Genomic DNA, 15636 nt, shown 5'->3' with positions numbered 1-15636 from the left:
GCCGTGTAATCCCATGACAATAAGGGGATGACGGGGGGTGTTGGGAAATGGTGAAGCCAAAGAATACGACTGAAGGAGCAAAGAGGGGAGGAGAAGAGCTACAGGAGGAGAAGAAGAGGAAGATATAGACGATGACGGGGGAGGAGGGATGTAGCAAAAAGAGGGAGAGAGAGAGAGAGAGAGAGAAAGCAGGCAGAGTGAAAGTCACCTTGTGGAGCTACAGTGCACTGAGCAACTCTGTCCGTCTCCGCTTATAAATTATGACAGTCGCTGGTTGGCCAAAACCCCTCTGCTACACACACACACACACACACACACACACACACACACACACACACACACACACACACACACACACACACACACACACACACACACACACTCATTTCACTCTCTGTCTCTCTTACTCTGTCGTTTTCTCACTCTCTCCTTCTCTCTCAGCACCCTCATCCAGAAAAGATCATAAAATATGCAGCTGTTCCACTGCTCTTTAGAGTGCTTCTCAGAGCCCCTGACTCCTCCTGTGTGTGTGTGTGTGTGTGTGTGTGTGTGTGTGTGTCATGTAACGGCAGTGTGAGCCCTCATTCTTCTCTCTCACTTTCTCGCTCTAACCATCATGCCTTCCTATCCGTCTCTCTTAGTCACGCCCCGAGTTTCTGTCTGTCCTGTCCACAGTTTCACTTTCTGAGAATTCATTTCAGTTCAGTGCACAATTTCTTTCATGACATCTGACCTGCTTCTCATTCATGCTTGCTATCTTTCATGCTCATTGTTCCCCTGGTCTTTTTCTTTTTTCTGTGGTATCAGCAGAAAGGTAGGCTGTCCCTGAAGGAGGGAATCACATAAGGCTGCAGACTCAGAAGGTGGCGACATCTTTCTTTTAAACGCCGTCGTCTGTAGACGCAGAAGATGCAGGGACGTGCACGTCTATGGTTCCTGGACACTGAGCAAACTATCTGAGTACATTCAGTTTTGCAAAGGTGTAAACTAATGTAGCGTGCTTTAAACAACCTTCATATTGTTGAACAGGTTTTTAAGAAAAAGAGTCAAACCCTGCCCAAGAAATTACAGAGGATAATTAGGTATTTCTACAAATATGCGTTTTAGTATTCGACTGCAGCTCTTGTCCAGACTAACTCCAATAAGTAGGCTGGAAAAATTGAGCTTTTGGCTCAAGGACACTTCAGTATAATGCTGATGGACACATATTGGATTCCTCAGGGAGTGAAAGGGTAGAGATTATCTGATTTCTAATGGTATCGACGGTATTGAGCCTGCACATAGATGGGAGGCTACAAGTGGCTCCAGAGATCCATACTGGTAATGTCCAAACACTGTCATAAAGTCACAGCCCATATTTGAACATGTCATTCAACAAAAGATGCAGGAAGCCGTGGCTCTGATGAAGGAGATAAAGCCGCTGTACACGCTACTGGTCCATTTCTGAGGTCTGAAGACAAAAAAAGGGGACTCTGCAGTGAAATGTGGGACAAGCTTTACACTCCCGTCACCCTGAGACATAGAAACCACTTTCAGGTCTGAAGATGGGGAGTTTTCAGTGAATCGTTCGTCTTTACATTTTCTAACCGAGACAGAGGCCCCCTTTATGAAAAATGAAACTGATTAATTCTATTTATATCTGAAAATGATCAAGTACTTATCATCTATTTTCATTAATCTTCGTTGTCAGCAGAGAAAAAAACTCGAGTCGAAAGATCAGTGAACGAAAACCGCATCTAATTCAACTGGTTGAAAACGGGCCTATGAATAATTATTCATTAATCAGCTTCATATTAGCCAGACATCGCTGCACTCATCTACTCGTGGACTCCTTAGTAACATACCACCCACACACACACACACACACACACACACAACCACAGCCCGTGTGTGCTTCCCTGCCAGGACCATTTGTGAATTTATGATTGTGTATGCATGCATTTATTAAAACACTTCTGCATGTTTTCCCTCCCTGTGTGAGGCCCTGTGTATGTGCGTACATGGGCGCCCTTTCCTCAGCTCATTGGGATGCAAGGCGAGAGCCCGTCGAGTGAGAGCTGTCCAGGCTTGCTTTGGAGTCATTAGCGTGCTCGTTAGTCCAGTTATGTTAAATCTAAATTACCATTCATCATCACACAGGGACCCATCATTTATTCTGATGTGGCCTGGCAGACACAGGCGCTAACTGGATTAACTCATTCAAAGACACGCAGACACACTTGCTAAAACACAGTGGAATTCCAAATCAGGCGTTAGCTATGTGGTAAGTGTTTTAAAATAGATTATATATTATTGATTGAGACATTGCAGGGCATTAACAATGATTGGTTTGCCCTTGTGAATGCAAACCATCTACAAACTGTGCCCTGCTGCAGACTAATGCAACTGAACAGAGAATTAAAAATCAAGCTGATGAGCTCTACAGTATGATTTTTGAGTAGGTGTTCAATTGGAGGACTAATGTGGAGGCTAAAGGTTGCAGGAATTAGCTTACAGGTTGGTGGCTTGAATCCTCAGACCACAGAGGAACACTGAAGGTGCTAGAATATGCTAATAAGAGTTGTTAAAAAAAAAAAAAAAACACAATATATTACAATCAAACAAAACAGAATCAAACATGAGCAAAGTACAAAGAAGGAAAGAAATAAAAAAGGATGTTTTCCAGCCATTCTGCATTCCTTGGTACAAATAAAGAAGATAATATATGGTAAGACTTCAGCCTACAGCAGAGGAGAGCTGGCCTGTATTCAGCGCTGGCTCTCAGCATTAAATTAGCTCTCACTAAGTAAAAACACACACACACACACACACGCTGGCACACACAGTCATTAGTCGCTACAAGAGGAATGCCTACCATCTGCGCTGACGTGATTGCAAAGAGGAGGAATTCTCCGGAATCAAACCGACAAAGTGGATCGAGCGGCTCCTCTGCCAAATATAAAGACTGTGTTTATCACATAATTACATTTCCACTTCTGCTGTGTTTATTGGCCTTACAAGTTTGAGCACATACAGCTTTGACCATCAAAGGCCTTCAAAAAAAAAAAAAAAAAGGTGAAATCAGAGTATTAGGAGCGAAGCCGACTGCGGGGTTGCTGAGTTTAACGGTCATGGTTTTCTTCTCAGTCATCCAGTGACGGGACGCCTTCTCCCAGTTTCCCTCCACTGCTTTGAGCATCAAAACATGAAGTGGAAATATTGGTAGGAAAAACCTCTGCTTGTGTTTTCTGTATTAATCAGAGCACATTTTTCAGTCATGCATCAATAGGAAGTCCTCTGACAAATCCCCTTAATACGTTTATTAGATAGAAGCTGCTCAGGACAAGCGGCCTCAGGCGGCGTCTGACCTTTGTAATGGATACGGAGAGAAAAGCCTCTCCGTGTTTGTTGTTTTCAATAATCAGCAGATGAACTCAAGATCTCAAGATTTAAAAAAAAAAAAAATGTGTTTATAAACTTGAGAAGTTCCAATCTGAAGCCTTCAAACGCTTGTATAGAGATGAAAAGAACTGTCAAGTAATTAAGATTAATCCTTCTGTTTAGTGTTAACAATGAACACTGAGAGACTTCTCTGTCATGCATCAGCAAATCCACCATTAGGAAAATCACTTGTTTAGAATTGTTGTGCGGCTCTAATTGATTCTGATAGGTGTTTAATGACAAATATGATAAGGCCACCCTGGCCTGCAATCTGCTCATGATTTCAAGTGAAAGAATAATGAGTCAAGCGAGGATCTGTCTCTGCGTCCGGACATGACAGACAGACAGACAGACAGACAGACAGACAGACAGACAGACAGACAGTTTGGCACTGGAGCGTCCCGTCACAAAACGAATGCAGACACCTTTGAAACGACAGCTGTTTTCATGTAACGTAATCAATGCTACTAATTCCTGGCAGGACATCACAAGACGCCGGCGTTAGGACGTCGATGAATTGACTTGTCTGGTAAAACAAAGAATAACACACTGGGTTTAGCAACTTGAGTTTCTGCTGGGTTTTTTTTTTGGAAAGGATAGAAGAGGAACTGTCAGCTTTCACACTGTGTTTGCTTTAAACATTATTTATGTTTCATTTGTTTTGTTTAACCTTAACTAAGTATTTTTAGTTGCCTAAACCTGAATTGAATTGTCATAATTGAGATGTTTGAGTAAGTTAAACCCGTCTGTAGCTGCCAGGAGCCAAAGGGGTTTTTAAAATGTTGAAGAAAACAGTGAAAAATCAACCTTCTTGTCAGACGATGGGTTTGGAAAGACAACTGTTGGTAGTGACGAAGCTGAAGAGAGCGTGTGTGCACTGTTCTTCTACTAGTCAAACACATCCAACGCCTCCATCTCTGCACCCTGACTTTTCACCTCTCCACATAAAGGCCGCTCGGATCCTTTATTAGCTGCCACACATGTAAAGTGTGTACAGCAGAATCATCCACAGTGAATGTAAAGAGATTAGCGGGCTGATTATTCACCCCTTTCTGCTGGGAGGCCCAGCAGAGCAGAAGCCCTGCTAAAGGGCGCCCTTGATGTCTGATGTTAAGAGTGTTTCTTCATTTTCCACACAGTGTGTGGCTTTAAATCACACAACATGGTTTGAAATTGACAGCCATGGCAGTAAATGCCAAATGTCTGCCACCTTTCTCTGCCAGCGAATCAATACGGTGCATCCGCTGCAGTGGCTTTATGCTTTCACAGAGTTAACACATTCAAACTCCGCAGAGATATAAAGTCATCGGTCTTGGCCTGTTCTCAACCACAACCCTGCTGTGCCCCCTCCGACCACGAGGAAAACACTTCAGACCAGCGCAGTGTTGTCTGTTTCTGCTTTCCATTAAAAGAGCAGACACAGTGAAGAACAGGTAGGGTGAAGAACTTCAGAGGCAAAATGTTAATTCATTATTTTGGTCATGAAAAGTGTCTCCTGGCAGCCGGTGTTTAGTGAGGATACGAGCCCCCGCGGACAAGCCAAAAAGTTACTTACACAAATTGACTGGCGACTTCCCAGCCTCAGACCCACTCCTCTAATCTTCAGGCAATGAAAGCTTACGTAAAATCACCAGAGCATGCTAATTTCCTCCTTTAATTTTTCACCATGGCAGTGGTGGAGTTTATCTTCATTACAGGCGGGTGGAAAATGACTGGACGGATATTAAGGAGGGAGAAAAGATGACCTCAGCGGAGGTCAAGTCGGACTCAAAGCCACACTTTGACACCAGTTTATAACAGTTCAGAGAGACAGTGTGTGACTTTATGACTGAAGGCAACCGTGAAGACAAAGAATCATTACTGAATCTGTTCCTGCACTGAAGGCAAATACTGTTCAACACTTCTTTATCCATCCACTGGGACGACTTCACACAAATCTAACCTGAATCAGGGATTTAAAATGTTGGTATGAACAATATTACATAAAAACGCTGAATATATTTGATCTGTTTTGAGCAAACGCTCTTTTTGCATTTCAGGGAAGTCCTGTAAAACACTTATTATCATAAGCAGCCCAGTTTGAAAGAGAATAAATCTTTCAACTAAAACTAGTAAAACAAATTCTGCATTTTGAGCCCATATTTGCAATTCAACCCAGACTGATGAAACGTAAAGACCCAGCCGGGGTCCCCGTCCTCACTTTGAAAGTCTATCTGACAGCCTTGGTGGTCTGGAAACAACAAAGGGCCAAATTGAGTCAGTCAGTCAGACATTTGTTCCATCAATAATTAATGCCTCCCTGCTCTCCTCCCTCTGATCCTTTCAATCTATTTTCTATCACACTGCTGATGTCACATCAGCATTTCTTCCTGGTTTTCTGTCTCTTTTCTGTCTCTCTGAAGTCTCCACCTTTGTGTCCTACATCTCTTTCCTCTTGTTTCTCTTTCTGACGGCGATAAATGATCTGCATCCTCTTTGTCCTATCTGGTCTTATCCTCCAGATTTGTCTGATCTTGTGTCTGTTTTATGTATCTGTCCATCTCCTTCCTCTTCCCCCCTCTTCTTCCTCTCCCTAGCTACCTTTTATCTTTCCTTTTCTCCACCTATATCAGTAAATCTTCTGCCTCTCATCTCTGGATTTCCCTCCTTCCCCCTCCTATCTCTTCGTCTGCACCCCCTCCTCATCTCTTCAGGTCCAATAACAGATTAATAAAAGATGTCCAGGAAACTGGCTGCTTTTACAACACCGACACCACACTCCTCCCTTTCTTTCCCTCCCTTCAAATCCTTCCTTCTTCCCTTTTCCATTTTGTGAACACCCTCCATCCCCCTCCCCTAAAGCTCTCGTGTCTCTTGCCTCTCCTGGCAAAAAAAAAAAAAAAAAAAAAAGGGAAAGTATAGTAACCGCAGTCCTTTCGGGTCTAAATAAATCATAGCCCAGCGCTGCCTTGCTTTTACAACACCGATCCTCCACTTTCATCCTGGCAGCCATGAAAGAGAGCAGAGAGAGGAGGAAGTGAGGGGGAAAGAGACTATCTAAGGACACATGAGTAAAGGGAGTGGATATCAAAGGAAATGGTGAATGTAAAAGCGTCTTTAGTCATATCCGTCTTTCTTCCTAAAACTCTTCTGAAAGTAAAGCTCTTCTGTCAAACGGAAACATAAAGAAAAACAGCAAATCAAACAGGTCCGACCAGAACTTCATGGACCGGAGACTGACAGCTGATTTACTCCAGTGTGACACGTCAAAGTGCTCTGTACATCTTAAATGTGCTGCAGTGAATTATATCCTCAGCACAAGGAAGAAAGAAAGAAAGCTGCTTTTTCATTGCTGTTAATGAAAATTGAAAGAAAAATGACACACTGCTTTTCTATTTTTAAAACCCTGTTAGTGATTCTTAATAAACGTTTATCCAACAAAGAGAAATGATAACGTCTGTCTGCACAAATATTTGTCATTTTATGAAATATTATATATTTTATAAATCCAATCCTTTCAAATGTCTCATAATTTTAACATGTCGTCTAATTTAATAATAAAAAACAACAACATCCCATCACTCCCCTTTATTTCCAGAGAGCAATTATAACAAGATTAATGAAACTAACAAACTAAAATCCATTTAGCATTTTCAATATGAGCCCGAAGCCCCAATATTCAGCGTTTGACTTGTCAGCGCTGCTCCTGTGAAACATATTAGGCAGCTCAGATAAAGCCTAGTCTACCAAGAAACAGCGGCTAATTAAAAATGACTAGATTAATTAATGTGGAGATTCGTTAGTGGCATGCACACAATTCACACACTCACACACACACACACGTATTAATTTGCATGCCAGCCCACTCATATACAATACTTTAACCATTTCTGACTGAAATATTTTTTGATTATTGAAATATGGAAAAGTACATTCACCCACACACACACACACACACTGAAATAACATGCATTCATGTAGATATACACAGACGTACACACACATTTGGACTTTTATACTGACGAACCGCATTGACACAATACATTTTGCAGCCGCTAGCTTAGCCTCCATCACGACCACATGCTTAATCTCAGATGTTTCCAACTAGAGCTTCAACTATTCAACTATTTTCATTCATTTATTTGAATTAATCGGTTCATTTGTTGGTTATTCTTTCAGTCCGCTCGTTAATTGTCCACTAAAATGTCTGAAAATACTTAAAAACTACAATTTTTGCTTTCCAAGAGAACAAGGTCACATCTGCATTGTGCTTGTTTGGTTTGACTAACAGTCAAAAAGCCAAAGATATTCAATTTACAGTTGATACTAACTTTAACCCAGAACTAATCATTCTAACCTAAACGCTAAAACCAAGTCCTGACCAGCAAACAGGGCTGGGGGTTGGAGACCGCCCACAAAATGTTCTCTCTAGACTGCAAATTGGTCCTCACAATGATAGAAGTACACAACCACACACACACACACACACACATGCACACACACACAATCAGGCATTGCAGTGTGTGTGCCAGGATGTGCACACACACTCACACACACTGAGGAATACACACCTACCTGATGGTGCAGTCACATGACCTCCAATCACTGTTATCTCTATCATCCCATTTTGTACTACGATCACGAAAGCAACCCCAGGAACTGAACAGATGGGGCTGTGCCTGTGTGTGAGTGTGTGTGTATGAGTGAATACGCATACATCTGTCCCCGAGTGTGAGGATGTGTGCGCATTAAGATGCTTGAAATGAAGATCAGTCCAGCGGCAGAATTGCTTACTGTCATTCATGCCCTTTGCACACGTGCACAAACACTTGCACATCCACACGCACACACACACAATCACACACACACACACACACACACACCTGCCTTTATTAAAACGTCACATTCAGTGAATATACTGTGTGCTGTCATGCTGTCTGATGTGAATGGGAATGGCGGCGTATTTACAGTGAATTGTAAATCCTGCCGAGTACTCAGCTGTCAGAGTCTTATGAATTGCTAATATGTTGTATCTCGCACTGCCGATCCCCCTCTATCTGCCCCCTATCACTTCCATTGTGTGCTGAGCGAAAAGTGAGGCAGGGGAGTCAAAAAGAGCTAACTTTGCTGGAAGGAAACACAGCGTAGAAAAGGAACGAGGACAGACGTGGAGTGAAGATGGTAGAATAAACTATTTCTGAAGCGTTTTAACATCAAAACATAAATAAAACGTTTCCTCTTCTTCATATACATGTTTTCTGCTACTTGTAAGAGCTGCGAGGGCATTTTATTTTGCACTGAATGTGGCCCACAGTGTAAGCTGCCAGGTATTGAACCATTTTCCACTGTATCCTCTGCTCTCTTTAATCATTTATGTGAACACATTAGGCAGCACCAGACTGCACCAAGAACAATCACACCTCCAACAGCAGGAGACTCATCAAGATGTGCCTGATGCTGTTAGGAATCTCACTGAGCTTTGATGATCTGTCTCCCACAATGTTGCTTGGTATAGAGGATCTTCATGTGATAATGAGAGAGATTTTCACCAGAAGCAGCCAATTAGTGTTCTGTCCTTCATTTTGGCTGCCGAACTGACGAAGCTATCATCGTCACAATGTCTTCAAAACCGCGAGAATCGACAGCTTCAGCACTGAATTATCAGCATCATGAGCCTGTTTCTGTGGGTCCACTTGTGGCTGAACTGATGCATGTAAAGGAGGACGGACTGACCAGAGGTCGGAACAATGATGTCAGCCTCCTGTTCTTTTTCTGCCCTCGTTGCTTTCATTCATCTCGTCCTCTCCTCTGCTGTCTCCTTTCTCCTGCCTTTGTCTGTGTGCTTCTCCACCTTTCTCTTTGTCCTTGCCTTACTTGCTACACAATTTTACACCCTAATAAACATTTTCAGCAACAGTGCAACTAACCTTTTCACCTCTGCGCGTCATACAGCCAAAAAAACCCCCCCCCAGACAAACGAACCAGAGCTGGTGCCAACCAAAGAAAGGATCTGTTAACTTTTTCCTCCTACATTTTTCCTCATATTGAGACGTGGCACCAGAACCTTTATATATTTTAGCACAAAAAGTGGTGCAGATGCACAACACACACTGAAGCACAGCATGTGCACACACACACACACACACACACACATACACATACAAGTGTGGAGAGAGTAGCCACCTTCCCTCAGCACAGACTAGCAATGCATAGTCACAATTCACACCTCTGAGCGTTGTGACAAATGAGTAGCTCTAAAAATGTGGACAGATAAGACGCACGCTCTCTCACACCCACACACACACACACACACAATCACATACACAGCTGGAAGCACACACACACGAGAGCATCAACATTTTCCCATATGCAGAGGGAATAACACACACACACACACACACAAGAGGAAGCGCAGGTGGCAGATACACTGTTCTTCTCACTCTTTCTATTTGTGTGTGTGTGCAGGCTCATATCTGTGTCTGTGAGTGTCAGTGTATTGTAATTCAAGGACAACACATTTGCCGGTGAATGAACAGGTACACTACACTTCATCCTTAGTAGTGCTCAGCACACACACACACACACACACACACACACACACACACACACACACACACACACACACACACACACACACACACACACACACACACACACACACACGGATGTTGCAGGAGATACTTCACACAGAAACATGTAATAAAAAAACACACATTTTCTCAACAAAAGCATCATTAAGTTTGAGCTCTTTCTATTCTGAAGACATACAGCTGAAGAAAAAGACAAAAAGATGAGACAGAAAAGTGGATGAAGGGGGGAGAATGAGGGATGGCATGCAAATAAGAGAGGAGAGGAGAGGAGAAGAGAGGAGAGGAGGACATGATTTTTGAAAGGAAAAACAAGCATTAAAAGGAGGAGGAAACTGAGCAAGACAGAAAACAATGCTGATAACGAGAGTAGCAAAGCGCAGGACAGGTCCCTGCTTTACAGACAAAACATGACAAAGGGGAGAGCAGCAAAGAGGGGATGAGAGCAGCAGCAGCAGCAGCAGCAGGAGGAGGAGGAGGAGGAGGAGGTGGAGGAGGAGGAGGCGGAGGAGGAGGAGGCGAGAGATGGAGAAGCCAGAGTGAGAGGACCGGGGTTTTCTCTACTTACAGAATCTCCAGATCGCGCAGCGCTCGGAAAGCTCCATCTTCGATGCAGCTGATGTGGTTGCTGTCCAGTTGCCTGCACCGAGCACACACACACACACACACACACACACACACAGATAAGAGAGAGAGATGGGAGAGAGTCAGGCGCAAGTATGCAAGGTCCGCTCAGCTGTGGGAGGGACTAACAAAAGACAGGTTCCGAGGATGAGTGTGTGCATGTGGGAGGTGATACCCCAATAAGTGGGCTTGAGGTTGCAGGTAGAAGACACCGGCGTTAACTCTCTCACCCAGACACACACACACTCACACTCACACACACACACACACTCACTCTAGGGATACCCAGTCCAGACGATAGCACACAAGCTAAGGTTAAGTCTCACCTCTGTGCTGATATGGCCAGCCCTGAGGAGAGGAGGAGAGGAAAAGGAGAGCGCAGGAGAGGATACCAGTGCGCTGAAGTGGCCTGCCTGGCGTCAGCCTATCACCTCCCTCCCCTGCTGTATGCCCGGTGCACACTGGCCACCGGGAGAGAGAGGGATGAGAGAGGTAGACACAGTGAAGAGGAGAGCGAGCGAGCCGTAGCTACTAAAGCCCACCCTGCTTGTCTGTTCTGTAAATATTAATTGCATTTTCTCCTCTTCCACCCCTCCTCTCCCATCCTCCTCCTCCTCCTCCTCCTCCTCCTCCGCCTCCCCTCCTCCCCATGTCCTCTTTTATTCTTTTTTTCCCTCTCTGTGTAGTGAAAGAGGGAGTAATTTCATTACATTAGGCCAGCCAATCCATTAAGGGCCTTTTACCGGCTCTGTCACTGAAACAATTTCATTAAAAGGAAAGCCTCCGTAAATCAACCTACAGTCACGACTCTGCCTCTCTTTCCCATTCTCCTTCCTTCCTCTTTCTCTACATCCCTACTCTTCTCCCTCCCTCCCTCCCTCTCCCTCCCTCCCCCTCCTCCCTGGCTCGCTGTGCCGCGTTCACCGGACTCCCACATCCACTCTGTGCCCCACCGTCATCTATCCTTTGCTTTTACTTTAATTTGCTCAGCTCTAGGTATTCACCCCCCGCCTCACCGCCACCATACATCCCTCCATCCATGAACCCAACAACCCCGGAACCACCACTCCGTTCTTCCTCCCTTCCTTCCTTCCTTCCATCCCATCCATCCATCCATCCCTCCCTCCCTCCGTCTCTCCTCCCCCTCTGCTTTTCTTCTGTGGGGGAGCAGATGGATGGCTGGTAGATGGGAAGATACAAAGGGCAGACATTTAGAAGTATCTTCTTGTTTTTTTTAAGTCGCCCAGGAAGGATGAGTGGCATTTAGACTGTTTACACACACACACACACACACACACGCACACACACACAGGACAGGTGGATACACTCCAAGATACATGGAGGAAACGATGTAACCAAACACATGCAGAAAAACATCCAAATAAACACACACACACACACACACACACACACACACACAGCATGGCTAGTTGATGTCTGCTCTCCAGACACTAGAAGATAAAAGCATATCACTCCACCTTAATCTTCTCCTCCTTGTTCCCTTCCCCATCTCATCCCTCCTCCACCAGATCCCTCCATCCCTAATCCTTTTTTTTTTTTCTTTGACTTCTTTCTTTTTTCTCCCCTCGTTTCCGAGCATCCATCTTCTCCATTTTTCATGTTCTCTCTCTCTCTCTCTCCCCCTCCCTCCATTCATAATCCATTTTTTCTCCCTCTAGTGCCCTCTCGTTTCCTCTCCTCTAATCTCTGATTCCCCTTCACCTTTTCTCTTCTCACACTCCCTCTATCCATCGCTAATCCATTTCTTCTCCCTGTTTTCTTTTATCAACCTTTCAAATCTCCTTCTCTTCTACATAGCCCCAGCGTCTGGCCGGCACACTGCGGCGTCTGTTATATCAGTCATGTCAGCTTTGAACCCCGAGGAAGGTGGTTCCCTGCACAGGAGCCGGGCCGCCTCTGTAGGGCCACAGAAATTACATCAGGGCTCCTGGAGCTACACACACTTTGGTTTGTTTTTATATGTGCATGTTTGTGTGAGTGTGCGAGAAGAATCCGAGGGATATGCAAGTCCTCCGAGTATGTGAAAAATGTATTTACTGTAGTACACCACGAGCGAACTTCAATAAGTAGCTGCATTTCAAAGAGCAGCGGGCCGAAGACGAGCTGTGTTGCAGTGACTTCAGATCAGATTAATGTCAAAAACAGAAATTGAAATGTTTACTGTGCATTATTATCATCTTATCACAGAAAAAGTGTTGTCTACTGTGTTTGTCTTCGGTTGATCAGTATACATAAATGTGCTGTGCGTTGGAGGCGGCTCTGATGTGCACCACGGGGTCATCGCCCTACAGAAAGCACACTTTTCATGCATTTCTATCTGATATTGACCGACTGCTGGCGGTTAACAGTTGGAATGAGTTCAGTTTGGACTCGAGACTCAAGTAAATTTGAAACAGCTCTGTGCCCACAGGCCAGGTTTGGCTCCCAACATAATTATTTTCGGCCCTCCAAAGGCTTCCACAGACTGATGAGATGTTTTGATCTGCTTTGATGCAATGCAATTATATTTTAGAGGTGATTTAGAGATAAGTTGTTTACGGCCTTGCCATGCTACACTTGATTAATTGAACACGATTTGCAGAGATTGAAAGGATCATCAGTGTGCACTTAACAAGGGCTCTGCTTTGTAACAGTGTAAAAGAATCATCTGATAGGGTTGTATACTCGTGTTCAAAGTCTTAATTTGAATCTAGGATTTTTTTTTTTCTGTTCTGGCTACTTGTTGGAAGGGAGTTGTGGGTGTGAGCATCTGTTAAATGACTGGACTCTAAAATATAGTGAGTCTGGGGATCATACCAACATATGGCTGAGCCATGTTTGTGTTTTATGTAATTAAAAAGCACGATTTTCTTTTTTTTGGGGGGGGGAAGGCAAACTGGCACACAGCCTGATCAGCCATATGGGGACGCATGGCACTGCCAAAGTTGACTGTAGTTATTAAAGGGATTCTATTTTCAGTACTGCTCTTCTTGTAGCACTGAATAAGAAGGGCAGGGATAAAAGACAAGCTGTTCTATAAGACAAAGACATTTATTAGTGTTTTTCCTCATTTGATTCATCTGTGTGTCTTAGTCATCCAATGCAGTGCTGCCCAGTCTCTAGATCTACATTTGACAACGCTGATGTTTGGTGCGGAAGCAGTGTGACCTCTTTGTTGCGAGGCAGACAGTAAGGGTGTGGAGGTCACGGTGTTGGGGTGCGGAAGCACATATGAACTTTTGTTTCACGATCTTTCCAATAACCTCAACCGAGTGCTTCAATTGCCTAAACTTTACTCTACTTTAACCATTCATCTGGCATATCTGTGAGCTCTCCCTACCTTTAGGAGTAAATATTATAGAAAGCAAGATTTTCAGAAGGGTTGGCACTGGATGTAAAATAATTGTGAACTTAAACATAATCAGAGGTTTAGCAGAATCGTCCAATATCAGCATTGTTTTTTAGAGATGGTTAGTTGGTACGAATCCTCCTAAACGAAACGACAATATGGGTCCTGATAAAGATCGTATAGTATAAAAACCTCCTAGGGAAGAGGTCTTGTTGGGTGAGTGACTTTGACAAAAGAGATTCTGGTTTGGATCCCGTAAATGTTGGTTTCTATTAACCACAAGCTTCCTCTGACCATCTATCTACCTACCTATAACCTACAGTACCTATAATATAATATAATAATATATAACCAACATTTTAACCGTAGAGGAGGAAGATAAAGAAAATGCTTCTATGTAAAGAACTGACAAACTACACATTTAGCTGTTTGGTGAGAACTTGTGTTAAGATTAAGAGACCACTCGGAATATAAAATTGAAAGTTTAACACCTCCACATCTCTACTTAATTTGACTCTCAATATCCACCAGTGTCAACCAGTGACGCTCATGACTGCTTGATGTGAGGCTGGGGGATACCCACCACTCTGTGGAGCGGACAAGGACTGTCAGACAAGTGATGAAATATCTCTTCAACCTCTACAGGATTGTTTTTTTTGATAATTTTGAGAACACATTATCGCCGTGCTCCAGAATCCTCACATCTGTAATTTTCCTAGAATTGAGAATAACTTGTGGATTCATATTGGCGGCCATGTACTTCATCTTCCATCCCCATCTACAGTAAACGATTCCATCATCTGTGATATGATTGGATTCCTCTGACAGCTTTGTTCACCAAGCACCCTGATTAGCAGTGACATGATTGGTATCAGTCTGGGATGAGGGTGTACTTTGTGTGTCTATGCGAGTGTGTGCGCTCTCTATATTTGTACCATCGTGTTGCATTCATAGTCCTCGTGTGTGTGTGTTGCTTTTGTGTGCTCGCATCACAGATGTTTGTTGCGAAGGGATAGAACGGAGGTCCAGAATTTAATTTCCTTCCATATAATTAGTTAGTGTGTTTAATCATGTCTATCATAAGGCCTATTGGCAGACTGATTCAGTGCTTCCCTCTGCTACCATCTGGAGCAGTGGGAAGCACACACACACACACACACACACACACACACACATAAACACACACACAGCATCACTGCCGCTCCATGAATCCATCAGTGAGCAACCACTACTGACTGAGTAATTAATGAAAGGACGGAGGAAAGGAAGGAGGATACACTAGCTGGGTTTCCATCCAATGCCTATCAACAAATAATGCTTCATCAGAATCAATGTAAACAGCACAGTTTTTGACTGGAAATGAGAGAAACCAATTTGCTTGACGCATTTGTGTTGATAAAGAAATCACACAATGAGTTCTGATGGAGGCAAATTGGAAACACATTGAATAAACCATAGCTCCTTTGATTACAACACTACTTCAATAGATCACTATGCATGTTTTGGTCAAATACAGCAATTCTGACATAAATGACAACAGAAGTTTCCAGAACTCTTGCAAGCCTCTTTCAGATCTTTATATCTACACAGGAAAGAGAAACACATTTAATGCAACAAAAGTCTGGATTATTGGCGGAATGACATTATTTGTCTGTTACTTCCAAAACCATAATCAGT

General features: G+C 43.5%; 1 protein-coding gene across 1 annotated transcript in view; it reads right to left on the bottom strand.

The window, feature by feature from the left end:
- The window catches only part of slit3 (slit homolog 3 (Drosophila)), a 235551-nt gene that overhangs the window by 81838 nt on the left and 138077 nt on the right, over positions 1–15636 (bottom strand). Inside the window, exon 6 of the mRNA XM_070836538.1 lies at positions 10555–10626. Within this exon, the coding sequence (XP_070692639.1) occupies positions 10555–10626 (72 nt within the window). The remainder of the gene's footprint in view (positions 1–10554; positions 10627–15636) is intronic.

Source organism: Pempheris klunzingeri, chromosome 9 (genome assembly GCF_042242105.1).
Source record: "Pempheris klunzingeri isolate RE-2024b chromosome 9, fPemKlu1.hap1, whole genome shotgun sequence".
In the NCBI taxonomy this organism is placed as follows: domain Eukaryota; kingdom Metazoa; phylum Chordata; class Actinopteri; order Acropomatiformes; family Pempheridae; genus Pempheris; species Pempheris klunzingeri.
Note: the sequence above shows the minus strand (reverse complement) of the source record. Positions and strands in the feature narration are given on the sequence as shown.